Below are 19,442 nucleotides of genomic sequence, written 5' to 3' on the forward strand. Positions count from 1 at the left end.
GAGCGGCGGTGACGGATGGCCGCGTTACCAATGATTCATGTGCAACGAGAAAATGTCAAACATGTCATGTAAACTCATCGTGAGGCCGTCGCAGTCACGTGAATGTTAGCTTCAGGCTCAGGGCTAAACCATTTGGGCAAATATCTAATCATCTTTATATGTATTTAAGTCAAAACATATTTGCGTTCTTATGGATTTAAATTGACATGGAAAATTACCACTTTAATATACCATCTTAATGTTAACTATAGTCTAATGTGAGGATGAGAATGCGAAGATGGATTTTTTATTTTATTTTAAAGGTGCATTATGTAATAAATCTAAAGCAACTGGCCATAAAATCCTCCTAATATGTCACAGAGACTCAGGAATAATGTTCATATAACAAACTGAACTCACCAACAACAACAGTACAGACAAAATATTTGCATTAAAAACAATATTTTGCAGACTGCAAATCATGTTTTGGCATGTGGTGCCACCTACCGCCGTCTACCAATCATTGCAGTCAGTAGAGTCTCAGCTGCCGAGCAACCACGGGCTGCCAGTAACGTCAGAAAACGAAACCTAAAAGACCTCTGTATTTTGAATTTGAATGTAGTATCCGTTTTTGGCCACATTCTTACATATGGCACCTTTAAATACAGAACAATTAACTAATATCTTAAAGTTGAGAATAACTGGGAAGTGGGGCTTTAAATTAATCAATTATGAATCTTTAATTTCTCAATTTATTTTACATTGGTTGATCAGGATGGGAGAACTCTAATTCACATATTTATATGGACAAATACATTTATCTGTTGGCATGTTGGCAAAATGGTGGAAGATCCTTATGAAGTCTGTCATATTCAAGCTTATTGGTTTAAAATCTGTAATATCCACCATATTGGAAGATTTTTTTTAGAGTTAAGATTCCTCTGATTTTTAATGTTTGTTTTGTTTATAGCAACCATGACGGATGCAGATAAATTCCTGTATGGGGACCGCACTGGGGCGAACAACCCTCTGGTCCAGGCGGACTGGGCCACCAAGAAGCTGGTGTGGATTCCCTCTGAGAAGCTGGGCTTCGAGGCCGGCTCTGTCAAAGAGGAGCACGGAGACGAGTGCACGGTGGAGCTCGCCGACACTGGCAAGAAGGTGAGGGGGGAGAAGAAGAATTTATTCAAATAAAATGTCAACGTTTTAGAGGTGCATCGATCGGAGACATCGTCACGTGTCGTCTCCACAAATCTCAGGTGAAAGTCAACAAGGACGACATCCAGAAGATGAACCCGCCCAAGTACAACAAGGTGGAGGACATGGCCGAGCTCACCTGCCTGAACGAGGCGTCGGTGCTGCACAACCTCAAGGATCGATACTACTCGGGACTCATCTATGTGAGTTTGTGTGCACGTGTTTTTAAAGGTCTAGTATGCAACATTTAGAATTAAAGATGGACCTCTGACCTCTGCATTTAACCCATCCTAATTACACACCAGTAGTGAAGTCGTACATGCCAGGGCTCTTAACCCATTGAATGCACTCCCCATCACTAAATATATGTGTATAATCACTTTAAAATAATTTACTAGCCTCTTAGCATTTGCTCTTTATACGTCAGACAAGGCCCTTGGTTTGTGAAGGCCGCCATCTTGTGAAGAGGCCACTGTTGTCCCACATTGAGCGGAGTAGATTAGATTAGCGTGTTAGATGTGGCTAATTCTTAAGTAAGCGACACTATGATTATTTGTATATGCAGACAATTTAAATTTTCCTTCTCCCGCGCAGACGTACTCTGGTCTCTTCTGTGTGGTGGTGAACCCGTACAAGTACCTGCCCATCTACACAGAGGACATCGTGAACATGTACAAGGGCAAGAAGAGGCACGAGATGCCGCCGCACATCTACGCCATCACGGACACCGCGTACAGAAGCATGATGCAGGGTATGTACGCGCGTCTCTTTTCTCGAATATCTTTTAAAAACTTTTACTTTCAACAAATTCATTAGTTGTTTTTGTGAAATTGAGAGGGAGGGGGAAGAAGAAGCATCGCAAAGCAAGAAAACATACTTGTTGAGTAGTAGGTGGATCAGTGCTGCCTAAAGTGTGGGTTGTGGACCACTGGTGGGCTTTGGGGGTATTGCAGGTGGGCCTCGGACTGCCTCAATAAAAATGTATGATATCATTTTGTTTTTTACATGCTAATGTTTTTTTTTTTATATATAAACGCAACATATTGCTTAATATTTTTTAACTCATGTTGTGTTTATTTTTCATCGGTAACTGATATATTTGAATTTGTTGACTTTAGCTACCATATAATTTACAGTTTCACTTCAGCTGCTGTTTTCTTTTATTACTTTAGCTTTGTTTCTGATCAAGAGTTTTACGTTTTTTTTTCTCTTTTTAAATGTCCAATAGATCGCGAGGACCAGTCGATCCTTTGCACGTAAGTGTTTCCTGTTCACGTTGCACTGTGGCTTATGAAACCTGCTGTGACTTTATCATATTTACCCTCATTCATGTAGATTATTCCACCGTAAATCAACTGAACGATAACATTTGATGCATATGTAGGTCAAACGAGCTTATCTTTATTTTCTCGCAACATTTAAATCTTCTGATGCATTTGTATTGTGTCAATCTTTTGTCTTTTCTACAGCGGGGAGTCTGGAGCAGGGAAAACAGAAAACACAAAGAAAGTCATTCAGTATCTCGCCCATATTGCCTCATCGGCCAAATCCAAGAAAGACCAGGTGAGTAACGTCCTCTGTCGTAACCCTAACACAGATGTGTAACTTTGACTATGATGACCCCTGGATTTTTACCTCCCCCCTGATGTTTCCCTGCTCTCTCTCCTCCTCCTCCTCCTCTTCCTCCTCCTCCCTCCTGTGTTTGTACGTGATGGTGCGTCTCTGATCAGAGCTTTGCGGCGACTACTGAACATTCCTGTTTCAGGCCTTTACATGCCTGCCTGAAGTGAAGCCGAGCGAAGAAGTGTGTTCGTGTGTGTGCACTTTTATTGCCTCCGCCTAGGACTTTGTTTGTCTTTTTTTTTTTTGGTGCAGCTTAACTTTAAATATGTTAGACACATTTTAATGACACTTTCTGGAAACTATACAATAATAGATGACCCCGAAGAAGGAACTTAGTAGTTTTTGGTGGTGATCTGGTTTCAGTTCACCTTTCTGAGTGTATGGATACTATAAGGACACTGTGAGCGGTTCCTGTAGTTCTTGCATGTTGTTTCACTAGATTAAAATGTCATGTTGATCTTGTTGTTTTTCCACCTCCTCTCCAGGGCAGTGCAGTGTTGTCTCACGTGAGTTCATCTCTCTGACCCCCCCATCCCATAAGCCTGGTGTCTTGACTCTCTACTACTAACCGTCGTTTTGTCTTTGTCTTTTGGGTATCGAAGGAAATGCATCGCATCGTTAAAAATATATAATATAGGTCGTTTCGGGCAAACGGAAAAAATCTGCCTTCGTTTTTGCGCTGCGCGTGACGCCGCTATACCAGCATCACGTTGGCTTTGTTTGTGTAAAGACTGGAAATATCCACTCACTCGCTCTCTCTCTCTCTCTCTGCCGCTTTATCCTCCACATGAGGGTGGTAGTGGGGGGCTGGAGCCAATCACAGAATGTTTCAACATACAGAGAATGTCAAATGTTTAAACTTTGGGAAGAAGCCAGAGTACCTGGAGAAAACCAGTGCACACGCACGATTTTTAAATGCGCATCTGAATGTTTTTAATCTACACAAACATGGAAATACGACACAGGGGCAGGCACATAACTTTTTCAGTCTACAGCTTGACCTTTTTGTCTTTTTAGACAATTTTCAAATCTTAATATTTATTGTACAAATATGGGAGAGAGTTGAAAGTAAATAGTGCATTTTCCCAAATCTGAACGCCGTCTTTTAAAAACTAAGGCTACATCCACGCAAATTTTACGATAAAAATATGCATTCTGCTGTGAATATGCCTGTTTTCATTTAAAAACAACAGGGAAATGTTTGTTAACTCATTGTTGTTCTCACAACAGAAAATTCCCTTTTCACCATTGTTTCTTGCTAGTAGTTAACGTCCTTTAAACCAAGCAAACGACTGCAGGCGAGAAACTGTGTCCTGTTTACACGGACATGCACATGCTCAGTTCATGCCTGAATGATCATGTGATAATATAGGCTTCAGGTGTGTTTGTATGGATGCTGATTATCAGATCAGAAGAGCTTGTTTTTACCTTTCAAATGAAAATGTGGATGTAGCATGAGAAAATTACATTACAACATTTTTGGTAACACTTTAGATTAGCTAACACATTCACCATTAGCTCGGTGCTTACTAACATGCATATAAGTCGCATACTAGCCCTTTACTAGTAAATATTCTGCACATTTTAACACCTTATGTTGAAAAAATCTTAATTCATGTTGTAATAGAGGTAGAATAAGGTGGTATATGTGCTCAACGATTACTAATAAAGGGCAAGTATGCTGCTTATATATGTTAGTAATAGTGCTGGGCACTAGGTTAACACACGACGCGTTTCCGTGACGACTGACTGGAAAAAGACGTCATGTTTACGTGCCTCGACACCGGAGTCCAGGCCCCCTTATACCAGTTAGCTGCATTAGCTCCTTTAGCACCGTTAGCGTGCCTACAGTGGAACTGGAGCAGTCTGTTTATTAAAGGAAAAGAGCAGTGCTACAAATAACCAGCGTAGTCACGGAAATGTGACGTCACATGTGCATTTTTTTCCTGGTCATTCGTCATGGAAACGTGCCATGCATTAACGTTGGCGCTGTTAGCGCGCCCAGTACTAGTTTGTAAGCACCTAGTTCATCTCTAATCTGAAGTGTTTTCAAATGCAAAACTGTGTGTGTTTTCCTTTTCAATTGTAAGTAAACAGAAAGTGGATTCACTCATTTACCCCCCGAGGCGGTGAACCGGTCCACACAACGCGACAAAGCAGGAACTTGATCTGAGGGTTTTCCTTGGCTAAAGTACACCTTGTTGTATACTCGTGCATAACAATTACAAAATCAGGCTTGACCAGATTGAGCAATGAAAAACACGATGCTAGAATGAGTGATTGAGTGAGGGGGCGTCTTTTTCTGCCAACGCTGCTTTAGAAAAAGTGTCAGAATGCACTCCTGCATTTCCTTTTAGGGGTCCTGACTAACTTTCCTGTGTGCTACATGTGTCCTCTTGTTTGTGCATGCATTGACAGGGATGGTCTACAGGGTTGTTGTGCCTGAGTAGGCTTGCTGTGCTTGCAGGAATGTGTGGCGGAATGTGCAGGGTTCTATAAATGTGTGTGTGTGTGTGTGTGTGGCTGATTGGTAAGTGATTGCATCCCCTGAGGTAATTCTTTTGAATCCACAGCCTGAATTGTTTTCAATAAGCTCAAGGAAGGTTGCGTTTGGCCAACGAAAAGGTTTGCATCGGTGAAAGGAAATGCATGATTTGAAAGTTGCGCTTGCTCGTCCGTTGTCCAGCGCAGTGTTAAGTGTTGAGATGAAGGATTATCAGATTATCTCTAGCTTGGCTGTGATGCTGTCTCGCCTCATCATCAGGGGGAACTGGAGAAACAGCTGCTGCAAGCAAACCCCATCCTAGAGGCCTTCGGCAACGCCAAGACCGTGAAGAACGACAACTCGTCGAGATTTGTAAGACTCGAACTTGAGAAATGCGTCGATTGCAGACCTCCAAGTATTATAAATCGACCACTTTCAGAACTCACCTGAGAGAAAATGTGCGTTTTCTTTTTTTTTCAGGGAAAATTCATCAGGATCAACTTTGACGTCAATGGATACATTGTTGGAGCCAACATTGAAACTTGTATCCTTTTTAAACAAAATAATATAAATAATATATTTTTTTGTCTTCCCTCGCATCAAGTTTTCTTAAAATTCTAGTGTTGAGACTAGAGGATGTTCTTTTAGTAAGCTACCCCTTCACAATAAAAGACTTGCTTTCCCTTATGTGTTCATATGGGGGGCCTCAGTAAAACAAGGTCCTTGCCTATATTACATATGAAGTATTTATTTTAAGGCAACAAAGGACTTTTAAAGTCATTATACATTGATCCAAACGTACTTGGAAGTATATTAAATTCGAGTATATGCACTGGTTTACATCACATAGACACAAAGCAGGTTGGTGCAACTTTAGGACTTAAAGATGAATTATTTACAGCATCTTTTATTGCACAGATAATCTTTGAGCGTTGTGTTAAAACATGCTGTTGCAGTTGTGAGTCTTTAATTTAAAATGCCGTCAGATCTGCTGGAGAAGTCTCGCGCCGTCAGACAAGCGAAAGAGGAGCGAGGTTTCCACGTCTTCTACTACATGCTCACCGGAGCAGGGGACAAAATGCGCAGTAAGCACTGAAACCATACGATATATATACTGTAAATGGACCAAACTGGATGTTATGAAAGAGCACTGAAGTGGAAAGTTGCCTGTAATCAGGTTGCATGGACGGCTGAGTGTGTCTTATGAAACGTGCGTGTGAAATAACTGATTTGACTTGAGCTTCCCTTTTCCTCTGTTCAGTTATTGAATCCTTAAATGAGTGTAAAGTCCCATAATGATTCCATTTTTACTCTCTTTCACTATCTAGCCGAGTTGTGTCTGGAGGATTACAGCAAGTATCGCTTCCTGTCCAATGGAAACGTGACGATTCCCGGACAGCAGGACAAGGACATGTTCACCGAGACCATGGAGGCCTTTCGTATCATGAGCATCCCAGAGGAGGAGATTATTGGTAGCTGCCTTCCTTTGTTTCTCTACTTTAATTATAGGGCTTAATTTCAATATCGTTGAAAAGTTCCTAGTTTTAGACGTTTTGTTAGTCAGACACTTATCTCTCGTGTTTGTTGGTCAGGTCTGTTGAAGGTGGTGTCGGCTGTGCTGCAGTTGGGGAACATGAGCTTCAAGAAGGAGCGTCACTCTGACCAGGCCTCCATGCCTGATGACACAGGTACTTCATCATCATCATCATCATCATCATCGTTATCGTTTCCCCTCTACACGTTCTCTTTAATTCAAGTCTTTCCAATTCATCTTGACTCCATTATGACCCTAATGTTTTAACCCCCCTCAGCTGCCCAGAAAGTGTGCCACCTGCTGGGCATCAATGTGACCGACTTCACTCGAGCGATCCTGTCCCCCAGAATCAAGGTTTGCATAGCGATCAATATGCAGGTTCATTTAGAAAGATAATTTAACCCTTTTATTTCAGATTATCCTGTAATAACTTTGGTAAAAAAAAAAATTCATAGGTCGGCAGGGACTACGTCCAGAAGGCCCAGACTCAGGAGCAGGCCGAGTTTGCTGTGGAAGCTCTGGCTAAAGCCTCGTATGAGAGGATGTTCCGCTGGCTGGTGATGAGAATCAACAAAGCTCTGGACAAGACCAAGAGACAGGGAGCCTCTTTCATTGGCATCCTGGACATTGCTGGATTTGAAATCTTTGAGGTATGGAGTAAGAGTTTTGGATTTTTTGGCTTTGACACTGTTTGTGTTTGTAAAGTTGGGTCAATGTGATTGCAAATATACACATTTTAGAGAAGGTATTTCCTTTATATGAACAATATTATATAAATATCATGTCATACTGAGATTATTCCATTGATCCAACACCTTTTTTTGTGTTTCCTCCACAGTTGAACTCGTTTGAGCAGCTGTGCATCAACTACACCAACGAGAAGCTGCAGCAGCTCTTCAACCACACCATGTTCGTCCTGGAGCAGGAGGAGTACCAGCGGGAGGGCATTGAGTGGAGCTTCATCGACTTTGGCCTGGACCTGCAGCCCTGCATCGACCTCATTGAGAAACCGGTAAGATCTCTTCAAAGTTATTGTTCTTCTTCTTCTTAAGGAGCAGATGCATGGATTCTTGATCTTGTAGATTCTCACATGTGTCTTGTCTCACCCCCGATTTGATTAAAGGCCGGTCCTCCAGGCGTCCTGGCTCTGCTGGATGAGGAGTGCTGGTTCCCCAAAGCCACAGACAAGTCCTTTGTAGAGAAAGTGGTTCAGGAGCAGGGAACGCACCCCAAGTTCCAGAAACCCAAGAAACTCAAGGATGACGTTGATTTCTGCATCATGCACTACGCTGGAAAGGTCAATTTAAATTGATTTTTTTTCTTTTAAATAATTTTTTGACATTTGACATCTCTCTCACACGCAGACTAAATAATATATGTTATTTATAAATAATAAATCGGAGCGTATTTTCTCGTAGGTGGACTACAAAGCAGACGCGTGGCTGATGAAGAACATGGATCCTCTGAATGAGTGTGTTGCCACTTTGCTAAACCAATCTACAGACAAATTCACCTGTGATCTGTGGAGAGACGGTAAGATTTCCCCATTGTCAAACTGCATAAAAAAATTGAAAAAGAAAATGATGACATTCGGAGGTCATTTTTCAAAATAAGTTTGTATTGTCATTAACGGCGATGATATAATTGTTTTATCCCTCCTGCGTGTCATCACAGTCGACCGTATTGTGGGCCTGGATAAAGTGGCAGGGATGTCTGACTCAATGCACGGTGCGTTCAGAACCCGTAAGGGCATGTTCCGCACCGTGGGCCAACTGTACAAAGAGCAGCTGAGTAACCTCATGGCCACGCTGAGAAACACCAACCCCAACTTTGTCCGCTGCATCATCCCCAACCACGAGAAAAAGGTACGGCTGCAGAAAAACACAAGTCTACAGAGCCCCCCCTGCCCCTTCTTGTGCAGCATGCATCGTCACAAACGTCTAGTTAAACATCTATCACTATTGAATCATAAAGAGAGGAGAGTATGAACAAGTCTTTAATTGTTTCTTCCTTCAGGCAGGAAAACTGGAGCCTCACCTGGTTCTTGACCAGCTCAGGTGTAACGGAGTCCTGGAGGGGATTCGTATCTGCAGACAAGGATTCCCCAACCGCATCGTCTTCCAGGAGTTCAGACAGAGGTGACAAAAAGGATGTTGTATGCAAACATGTGGTGCTTTTAAATGACTGCACCAAACACAATTTCTTCAAATAAATTTCTCTCTACTTTCAGTTCAAATTTAAATATGATTGCATATTAGGATTTGACCCAGAATGACAAGCATAAAGGGAAAAAAAACACTTGAGGTCAAACATTAATACTTTTCTGTTCTGTCTCTCAGGTATGAAATTCTCACTCCAAATGCTATTCCAAAAGGCTTCATGGACGGAAAGCAAGCCTGTGTGCTCATGGTAATGAAAAGAACCATTTTTCAACACATCTGGGGGAAAATCTTCTTGTTTACCTTGGTTCAAGTGTCTGTCATTTCTGTCAGATCAAAGCTTTGGAGCTGGACCCCAATCTGTACCGCATCGGTCAGAGCAAAGTGTTCTTCAGAGCTGGAGTCCTGGCTCACCTGGAGGAGGAGAGAGACATTAAGATCACGGACGTGATGATCAACTTCCAGGCCTGGTGCAGAGGCCATTTGGCTCGCAAGTAAGTCATTTCTATCGTAATGTTCCTCATTCTTTAGGGGTAAATGTCTAATATAGACGTCCAAATCTTGACCGACGTGTGTTTTGTTTTTCCACTCCAGAGCCTTCGCCAAGAGACAGCAGCAACTGACGGCAATGAGAGTCATCCAGAGGAACTGTGCAGCCTATCTTAAACTCAGGAACTGGCAATGGTGGAGACTTTTCACCAAGGTAAGATGAATGTAGACTGTTAAAGATGCTTTAATTGTAAAAATTATGGTTTTAGAGTGAACAGAATCTCTTTAAATTCCACGTTCCCATGTGCTTCATGAATGTTTTTCTTGTCTTTTCTCCATCTTCTTTAGGTGAAGCCCTTGCTGCAAGTGTCCCGGCAGGAGGAGGAGATGCTGGCCAAGGAAGAGGAGCTTTATAAGGTGAAGGAGAAACACCTGCAGGCCGAGGAACAGCTCAAAGAATTTGAAACCAAGCAGCAACAGGTATAAAAACACTCTGTAATAAGAGAATTCACTTAATCCAGTTTGCTGGTAAATCAGAGGGATGTAATTATCCAGTCGGATTCTGACCTCGACTCCTCTCTGTTAGCTGAGCGCTGAGAAGTTGGCTCTTCAAGAGCAGCTCCAGGCCGAGACGGAGCTGTGCGCCGAGGCCGAGGAGATGAGAGCCCGTCTGACGAACAGGAAGCAGGAGCTGGAGGAGATCCTGCACGACCTGGAGTCTCGTCTGGAGGAGGAGGAGGAGCGAGCGACCCAGTTGCAAACCGAGAGAAAAAAGATGCAGCAGAACATCACGGTCCGTAAAAAGTCTCTAAGATGTGATTAGATTTAAAAACAAAAATGTATCTATAAGATTATTATTATTTTACATTGTTTGCGTTTTGTTATTCAGGATCTTGAGCAGCAGCTGGATGAAGAGGAGGCAGCCAGACAGAAGCTCCAGCTGGAGAAGGTCACCATGGACGCCAAAGTCAAGAAGATCGAGGAGGACGTCATGGTGCTGGACGACCAGAACGTGAAGCTCGGCAAGGTCTCGTAAAACATGTTGATTCTAATCCAGTGGTCGGCAGTGCTGGTCAATTCACAATGCTCAATCGTCTATTATTTTTATTAAAACCTCAGGAGAAGAAACAGTTGGAGGAGAGGATCTCTGAGTACACCACCAACTTGACTGAGGAGGAAGAGAAGTCTAAAAGTCTGCAGAAACTCAAAAACAAACATGAAGCCATGATTACAGATTTGGAAGGCAAGTGTCTGTTTTTATCTGTTTCAGATGTGTGCATTATTCATCACTCCAGCGAGTAATTACAAATTAAAACTCTTACTGATGCAGATCGCCTGAGGAAAGAGGAGAAAATTCGCCAAGAGTTGGAGAAGAACCGTCGTAAAATGGAGGGAGATTCCAGCGAACTCGGCGACCAGATTTCAGACCTGCAGGCCCAGATCGATGAACTCCGCGCTCAACTGGCCAAAAAGGAGGAGGAACTCCTCACTGCACTGGCCAGGTCAGGCTTCTGAACCGTAACATTTTCAAAATAAAATTTAAATCTCTTCTCCATTTCAAGACCATTGGTGTAGTGTAACGCTCAGTCACCGTCCTCTTCTTCGTGCAGGATAGAGGAAGAGGCTGCAGCCAAGAACATGGCCCAGAAGAAGATCAGGGAGCTGGAGGCCCAGATCTCGGAGCTACAGGAGGATTTGGAGCTGGAGAGGCAGGCGCGCTCCAAGGCTGAGAAACACCGCCGAGACCTGGGAGAGGAGCTGGAAGCTCTCAAGACTGAGTTGGAGGACACTCTGGACTCCACCGCAGCACAGCAGGAGCTCAGGTAACAGACGATGTGATCATTGACGGAAGCCGATACAGATTTAGTCTCGCATGTCCTCACGTTGCTCACGTTTTCTTTGTAGGTCAAAGCGTGAGACTGAGGTTGCCCATCTGAAGAAGACGCTGGAGGACGAGGCCAAGACCCACGAGCAGCAGATGGCCGACATGAGACAGAAACACAATCAGACGTTTGAGGAGCTCAACGAACAGCTCGAGCAGGCCAAGAGGGTAACTAGTGTTATCATTTGTGAAAGACGCCAATGCTGAACACAATCTTAAACAACGACCGGCGATGTATCTTAACCTGTGCCGCTCTTGCAGAGCAAAATGTCCGTCGACAAAACCAAGCAGGCCCTGGACAGCGAGCTGAACGAGCTGCAGATCGAACTTCAAACTCTGACGCAAGGCAAAGGAGATTCCGAACACCGTCGCAAGAAGGCGGAATCTCAGGTTCAAGAACTGCAGGTCAAATTTGGAGAAAGCGAGAAACAGCGGGTGGAGCTGACCAGCAAGATAACAAAGATGCAGGTGTGTGTGAATAAAGAGGTCAAAGTGTTTGAAATGAGAGCTGTTTGAAAAATGGAGTGGCTGATTTAATCTGTCTATGATCTATGCTTCTTTCTGCCTGGTGGTCTAGTCTGAGCTGGACAACGTCAACGGCCTCCTGAGTGAAGCAGATGGCAAGAACATCAAATCCAGCAAAGACCTTTCTTCTTTTGAGTCTCAGCTCCAGGACACACAGGTACGAACGTCTTCATGCGCTGGTACTTGTTTCTTTTCTAAATCTGTGTCGATACTTATTGATTGTTTCCCCCTTCTCTGGATTTAGGAGTTGCTCCAAGAGGAGACCCGACAGAAGCTCTCCATCTCCACTCAGCTTCGGCAGCTGGAGAACGAGCAGAACAGCCTGAGGGATATGCTCGAGGAGGAGGAAGAGGCCAAGAGGAACGTGGAGAAGCAGGTTTCCACTCTGCAGTCCCAGGTTGGTTCACAGTGTCCTCCTTATCCTTAAACTCCTCGTTTTTGGATCGCGATAGGACTTTTCCCAAGGACACGTAATCTGATTCTTCCTCCGTTTATGTCTTCAGCTGGGAGAGATGAAGAAGAAGGTGGAACAGGAGGCCTTGTCCCTGGAGGGCGCAGAGGAGGGACGCAAGCGCGTCCAGCGGGAGGTGGACAGTCTGATGCAGCAGCTGGAGGAGAAAACGGCAGCGTACGACAAACTGGACAAGACGAAAACCCGTTTGCAGCAGGAGCTGGATGATCTTCTGGTGGACCAGGATCACCTGAGGCAGATCGTGTCCAACTTGGAGAGGAAGCAGAAGAAGTTTGACCAGGTATCGCGTCAGCGCTGCGTTTCTGTTTCTAGTACAAGTAGCTTGATAAAACTATGTCTGATTCTTAACTGCACCCTCTTTCTTTAGATGCTGGCAGAGGAGAAGACCATATCCACTCAGTACGCGGAGGATCGCGACCGGGCCGAGGCCGAGGCCAGAGAGAAGGAAACGCGAGCGCTGATGCTGGCGCGTGAGCTGGAGACCATGACGGACGTGAAGGCCGAGTTGGACCGCGCCAACAAGATGCTCAAAGCTGAGATGGAAGACCTGGTTTCCTCCAAGGATGACGTTGGCAAGAGTGTAATGAGATTAAGTGTCTGAAAATGTCAACAATACTAAAGTACAAATGGGTTCAGTCACTGGACCTCTTCGTTGTCCGAGTACGTTCCGTTTAAAAACCTCCTTCTCCACAGGTTCATGAGCTGGAGAGGTCAAAGCGTGCCATGGATCAGCAGCTGGAGGAGATGAGGGTTCAGCTGGAGGAGCTGGAGGATGAGCTGCAGACCACGGAAGACGCCAAACTGCGTCTGGAGGTCAACATGCAGGCGATGAAGGCCCAGTTTGACCGAGACCTGCAGGCCAGAGATGAGCAGGGAGAGGAGAAGAGGAAGCAGCTGGTTAAACAGGTACGTGAGGGGATTCTACCGGTTTGTGGCATTATCCTTTTCTAAGAAAATACTTAATTTGGATATTCTCTCCCTCAGTCGCGTGAGATGGAAGTTGAGCTGGAAGATGAGCGTAGGCAGCGTGTTCAGTCTCTGTCGGCCAAGAAGAAGCTGGAGCTGGACCTGGCAGACCTTGAAGTTCAGATCGATGACGCCAACAAGGGCCGTGATGAGGCCCTCAAACAGCTGAAGAAACTTCAGGTGAAATAAACACGCGTACATACAAGTCAAAGGGATTTTGGTGTTAATTAATTCATTTACTAACATGACTTGAAATAGATTTTTTGCTCAGTTCTGCTGTGTTCATGTCCGCTCTGCAGGGCCTGATGAAAGAGCAGATGAGAGAGTTGGAGGAGCTGCGTTTGTCCAGAGATGAAGCCGTAACCGCTGCCAAAGAGACGGAGTCCAAGCTCAAGTCCATGGAGGCCGACGTCCTGCGCGTCCAGGAGGTATGAAAGTTACAGCAAGGGGGGGGGGAAAGACGACTGAAAGGTCCAAAACCTGATGGGGTAACAAGGATTTAAATAAAGACTATTAATGGATTACATGAATAAGGCCCCAGAAATGATATAAAGTGAGCACTGTGTACATAATGCATGTCAAACCCTAAATATTATGGTGGAACCCGCTGTAAAAGTTAGACTATTTAAAAAAAAAAAATTTGCTGATGTAGACAATCTCTTAATTGTTCTTAATTAATTAATTAAGATGAAATATCATTCATTAATAAAGGTGAAATATCATATTATTTATTAATTAAGATGAAATATCATAATATCATTAATTAATTAAGATGAAATATCATATCATTAATTAATTAAGATGAAATATCATAATATCGTTAATTAAGATAAAATGTCATAATTTAATTAATTAAGGTGAAATATATTATTTATTTATTAAGATGAAATATAATTTAATTAAAGTTTAAAAATAACCTATGATTTCACTCAGTGAAGTTTTAGACTCTTAGCATTGTCATAAATAACACTTTACTTGCCCCTTTTGTACAAAAGATTACTTGTAAACTGAATTAAATGGCCTTTAATTGAACACTGTTTTTATTCGTAAATTAGTTTTGGTTGTTTGGATAGTGAGGTTTATAAAGATAAAATATCATAATGTTGTCAACCATAAACCGTAAATAAATGTTTCTCTGCAGGTAAGAGCATATCTAGTCTCCAAAGTTTCAGTGTGTAGGATTCAGAGCGATTAAATAAATAATACTTGACGAGTATTATGATCACCTGACACCTCTTCTCGTCCTCTTAAACCTCTTCTGTTGTCCGGCAGGTGAAAGAGGAATAATTCTTCCACGACTTACTTTTTTTACTTGTGCTCTGTCCAGGATCTGTCCAGTGCAGAGATGCTCAAGAGACGAGCCCAGGCCGAGAGAGACGAGCTCCAGGACGAGGTTAACGGCAGCAATTCCAAAAAGTAAGGTTTGAAGCTTAGAAAGTGGATGTTTTTTACTTTGAGGGAAAATGGGTGTCGATGGTTAACCGTCGCTTTCTCGTCGCCAGTTCTCTGCTGGCCGAAGAGAAGAGGAGGCTGGAGGCTCGCATCACTCAGCTGGAGGAGGAGCTGGAGGAGGAGCAGCTCAACACCGAGATGGTGAACGATCGTCTCAAGAGAACCACACTGCAGGTAAAGGACACGGAGCATCTGAGATGAAGAGGATCTCACCGTTTTTAAAGTTAGACTTCAACAGCGTCTCTCTCTCTCTCTCCTGTACGTCTGTGACATTAGACCGAGCAGTTGACCTCTGAACTTTCCGGAGAGCGCAGCAACTCTCAGCGGGTGGAGGGCGCTCGCTCTCAGCTGGATCGCCAGAATAAGGAGCTGAAACTGAAGCTGCAGGAGCTCGAGGGAACCATCAAGTCCAAGTACAAGTCCACTATTACCACCCTGGAGGCCAAGATCGCTCAGCTGGAGGAGCAGCTCGACATGGAGTCCAAGTGAGTGCCAGTCCAAAGGACGCTTGATAAGGTTTTTTTTTGTGTAGAGATTCTCATAGAAAATGTTAGGGCCAATTCCAATTCATATCTTAACCCTCAATCTTAACCCTTAATCTTAACTAACCCTCAAAACCAAGTGTTGAGGGTTATTTTGTCACTCAGAAATGGGACACCCCTTAAATGCAGATACGTCTTCAGACTGTAGGGGGCAGAATAACGCCAATAAATCCAGTCTGTCAACTCCAAAAAAGAAGAAGAACACATTTACATCACGATTATTTATTGCGCTCCGTTTGTCACGCGCCGGCTATTGACAAAAGTAAATAGTAAAATAAAAATACATTTTACGCAACAATGACGTCAGTAATCCATAATATGGGCCTAAACTAAGATAATACAATGGTTTTCATCATTTTTATATCTCTATTAACAAAGAAAATACTTCATTTGTAGCGTACTCGCTTTGCTGCTTTCGGCGCCATCTTTATGTCAAAACACGCAATGCATTCTGGGTAGCCCTTGCTCCCAAGGGTGGTCTCGGAAAATCTCAATATTGAGGGCGATACAGCCCTTAAACTTGACCCTCAACTTAATTTTTCTGAGAATCGGGACAGCACTTGCACTAGAGGGAGCGCACATGTTTGAGATTGAGGGTTAAGCAAGGAATTGGAATTCACCCTTGATTTGACTCGCTTCAGGGAGCGTCAGCAGGCCTCCAGACTGGCCAGGCGGACGGAGAAGAAGCTGAAAGAGTCTCTGCTGCAGGTGGACGATGAGAGGCGCAACACGGATCAATACAAAGACCAGGTAAGCCTCATCATGGTGCAGTTTGATCCCGGCATCACCTTCTTATTGATCTCCTTTTATTATTGTTTTGGACATTTGTTGTTGCTGCGGCGGCGAGCTCCACATTTATATCTGAACTCTCCGCAGGTGGAGAAGACCAACAGCCGAATGCGTCAGCTGAAGCGTCAGCTGGAGGAGACGGAGGAGGAGCTGACGCGATCCAACGCCAACCGTAGGAAACTGCAGCGGGAGCTGGACGACGCTGCCGAATCGGCGGACGTTATGAATCGCGAAGTCAGCACTTTGAAGAGCAAGCTCAGGTAGCGTCCTTTATCTTTCCCTATTGAGAAAAAACACATACGAATGTGCATGTAACATAAGACGATTTACTTCCTTGAGTTTGTTCTCGGCAAAACATTTGATAAGCGAAGTTGATCGGATGGAAATTGAAGCACAGGCTGTATGAATTAACAGGGTCTCTGCAGGTTTCAACAAGTCAAATTAAAGACTTTTTAAGACTTTTTTAACCATAATGAATACAATTTAAGACCCATTTCAAATCCATACTGGCAAAAAAAGTACGAAAGACATGAAGGAAAATTGGAGTCACAAACCGTTGAACTTGCACTTACCCGTCTTTTACAAGCAATTCGTCTTAGCTGTGGGCTTTCGTTAAGTTTTCTCCGCTGCTATGCTAAGATGTAACGCACCGTGTCGCGCGAGTGCACAGCGCGCTAGCTAGTGGTGCGCGATAAATTCTCACCGGGCGGCACAGGTGACCTACTTTAGTTCCGTTATGTAGAAATCGAAACATTTCAAAGTGAGACTGAAGTTTATGCATGTTTTAAATAAAAGTAACGTTAATAGACCTTTCAAAATTGTATTTGAGACCTTTTATGAAATTTTAGACATTTTAAGGCCTTAAATTCAAATTATTGGATTTAAGACTTTTTAAGACCCATCGGATACTCTGATTAATAGTACATCCGTTGACAAAATGACCGACATGAACTTTTTAAACGGTTATTTACAAGCTCAATGTGACGGAATGTTGTTTTATTTCATGTCTTCTTCACTAATGTCTCGTCGTTTTGTTTTTAAAGACGTGCAGACGTGCCTATCAACATGCGACGCATCATAAACCGCACCGGCCTGGACAGCGACGACGACGCGGAGGTACCGGCTGAAACGCCCGAGAGCGCTGCAGAGTGAGCGGTCGAGAAATCAGAAAGGGAAATATCACGATGACCACAGTTGACATGCAGATTTAGAAAACCATTAACTATGCAAGCTATCAAGTAGGACTTCTTTTTCCTGAGAGAATTTTGCATTTTAATTCTCCTTGACGATCTTCTTTTAGCCTTATCGTTACTGCCCATGTAATGCATTTAACGTATATTCAGCCAAATAATTATGTGAATGTGAGCAATGTTTTTCTACAAAAACACTTTTCCACTTTGTGGGTATATTATATATTAAAAGAAAAATGCTCCTGTTCATTTGCTGTTACTTGACTAGTTTGGGAGATAAAACACTGGCCATTTTATGCTTATTTTGCACACAAATATAGGTGTATTTGAAAGTTAAAGGCAGTTTGCTCGCAGTGATTCAAACTCACGGCTGTCGGTATAAATCTGCACTGTTGTACTTTCACTTTTACGTTTGTACCTCGACCAGAAATACACGGTGCCAACACAGACGAAACACACGCTGGATTAGAAAAGGGTTGATGTACTTTTTCCTCTCACTGGTTTTATACTAAATAGATTTTTGGTGGTGGGTCAACTGGTAGTCACTGTCACTGTACTGGAGCAGCAGATGAGTTCATTCATCGGCACATTGGCTTGTGAATATTGAGTCTTGGATATGTTGGGGCCCAAAGTGATACTCGCTGTACACTGTATTATCAAAAAAAAAAATGATGCCACTATTTTAAGGCTACTCTGTATTTTATCAAATACCTTGATGCAATAAATTGATGAATATTAAATGCATTTTACATTGTCGTGTGTGTGTGTGTGTGCGTGTGTGTGTGTGTGTGTGTGTGTGTCTGAGTAAATTAGTCATTTGATAATTTGTCTTTGGGTGCCGTAATGCTCCTCAAAAGTTAGAAATTTTGGAACCAAGAAATACCGTGACATCACAAGTGGGCGTGTCATATTCAAGGTTGTGAAGACGAGCCACATGCGCTGGGTGAGCAACAGTCCGCCTTTGATTTTTCATTGGGTATCAATAATAAGCCCCGCCCAATGATTTCCAGCGTTCACGCCCCCTACTTCCTGATTGGTTTGACCACTCGCCAATACTGTAACCCCTAACTAAACTCCAGGTGAATCTCGTTGTGGCCGCAGCAGAGGAGAGGAGCGTGTGTTCTACTTTAAATCTTTCGTTTCAACTTTGTGTTTTACCACTGACAACAGTTATCTACTTATCAGTGAGTTAACCATAATATGACTTTCTTTTGTCAAATTTTGGACCAAATTGTATTTATTAATTTATTTATTAAATTGTTAAATTTTACGACATAGTATAGTATGACGTTTTTGTCAAGTTTTGGACCAAAAAATGGTTTTCAAAAAAAGTTGCCAGATTTTGGACGACATAGTATAGTATGTCGTTTTTGTCAAATTTTGGACCAACATTTTTTTCTCCAAAAATGGTCACATTTTGGAGACATAGTATAGTATAACGTACTACATAGTATAGTATGACATTTTTGTCTAGTTTTGGACCAAAAAAATGGTTTTCAAAAAATTGTCAGATTTTGGACGACATAGTATAGTATGTCGTTTTTGTCAAATTTTGGACCAAATTCTTTTCTCCAAAAATGGTCACATTTTGGAGACATAGTATAGTATGACGTACTACAAAGTATAGTATGACGTTTTTGTCTAGTTTTGGACCAAAAAAATGGTTTTCAAAAAAATTGTCAGATTTTGGACGACATAGTATAGTATGTCGTTTTTGTCAAATTTTGGACCAAATTCTTTTCTCCAAAAATGGTCACATTTTGGAGACATAGTATAGTATGACGTACTACAAAGTATAGTATGACGTTTTTGTCAAGTTTTGGACCAAAAAATGGTTTTCAAAAAAATGTTGTCAGATTTTAAACGACAGTGTACTATGTCGTTTTTGTCAAATTTTGGACCAAAATTTTTTTCTCCAAAAATGGTCACATTTTGGAGACATAGTATAGTATGACGTACTACATAGTATAGTATGACGTTTTTGTCTAGTTTTGGACCAAAAAAATGGTTTTAAAAAAATTGTCAGATTTTGGACGACAAAGTATAGTATGTCGTTTTTGTCAAATTTTGGTCCAAAATTATTTTCTCCAAAAATGGTCACATTTTGGAGACGTAGTATAGTATGACGTACTACAAAGTATAGTATGACGTTTTTGTC

The 19,442-nt window shown here is 42.6% G+C and overlaps 1 protein-coding gene across 1 annotated transcript; it reads left to right on the forward strand.

Moving 5' to 3' along the window:
- Window positions 1-954: 954 nt before the first annotated feature.
- On the forward strand, window positions 955-17,966 carry LOC310943542 (myosin-9-like; the record flags this gene model as incomplete). The annotated part of the gene is made up of 42 exons (XM_083909141.1): window positions 955-1,140; window positions 1,239-1,379; window positions 1,771-1,927; window positions 2,405-2,432; window positions 2,646-2,739; window positions 3,285-3,305; window positions 5,564-5,656; window positions 5,765-5,828; window positions 6,271-6,369; window positions 6,613-6,756; window positions 6,877-6,972; window positions 7,096-7,172; window positions 7,274-7,468; window positions 7,657-7,830; window positions 7,942-8,115; window positions 8,237-8,351; window positions 8,493-8,683; window positions 8,835-8,956; window positions 9,158-9,227; window positions 9,311-9,471; window positions 9,572-9,680; window positions 9,815-9,946; window positions 10,053-10,259; window positions 10,356-10,493; window positions 10,586-10,709; window positions 10,797-10,968; window positions 11,077-11,289; window positions 11,372-11,516; window positions 11,610-11,816; window positions 11,926-12,030; window positions 12,118-12,270; window positions 12,377-12,625; window positions 12,713-12,925; window positions 13,039-13,251; window positions 13,330-13,491; window positions 13,611-13,739; window positions 14,639-14,727; window positions 14,814-14,937; window positions 15,040-15,248; window positions 15,947-16,055; window positions 16,182-16,354; window positions 17,138-17,966. 42 exons carry the CDS (start codon window positions 955-957, stop codon window positions 17,244-17,246), a joined length of 5,886 nt encoding a protein of 1,961 aa, XP_083765267.1. The 3' UTR covers window positions 17,247-17,966.
- Window positions 17,967-19,442: the final 1,476 nt, after the last annotated feature.

This window comes from Microchirus variegatus (assembly GCF_963457635.1).
Source record: "Microchirus variegatus genome assembly, chromosome: 23".
Lineage (NCBI taxonomy): Eukaryota > Metazoa > Chordata > Actinopteri > Pleuronectiformes > Soleidae > Microchirus > Microchirus variegatus.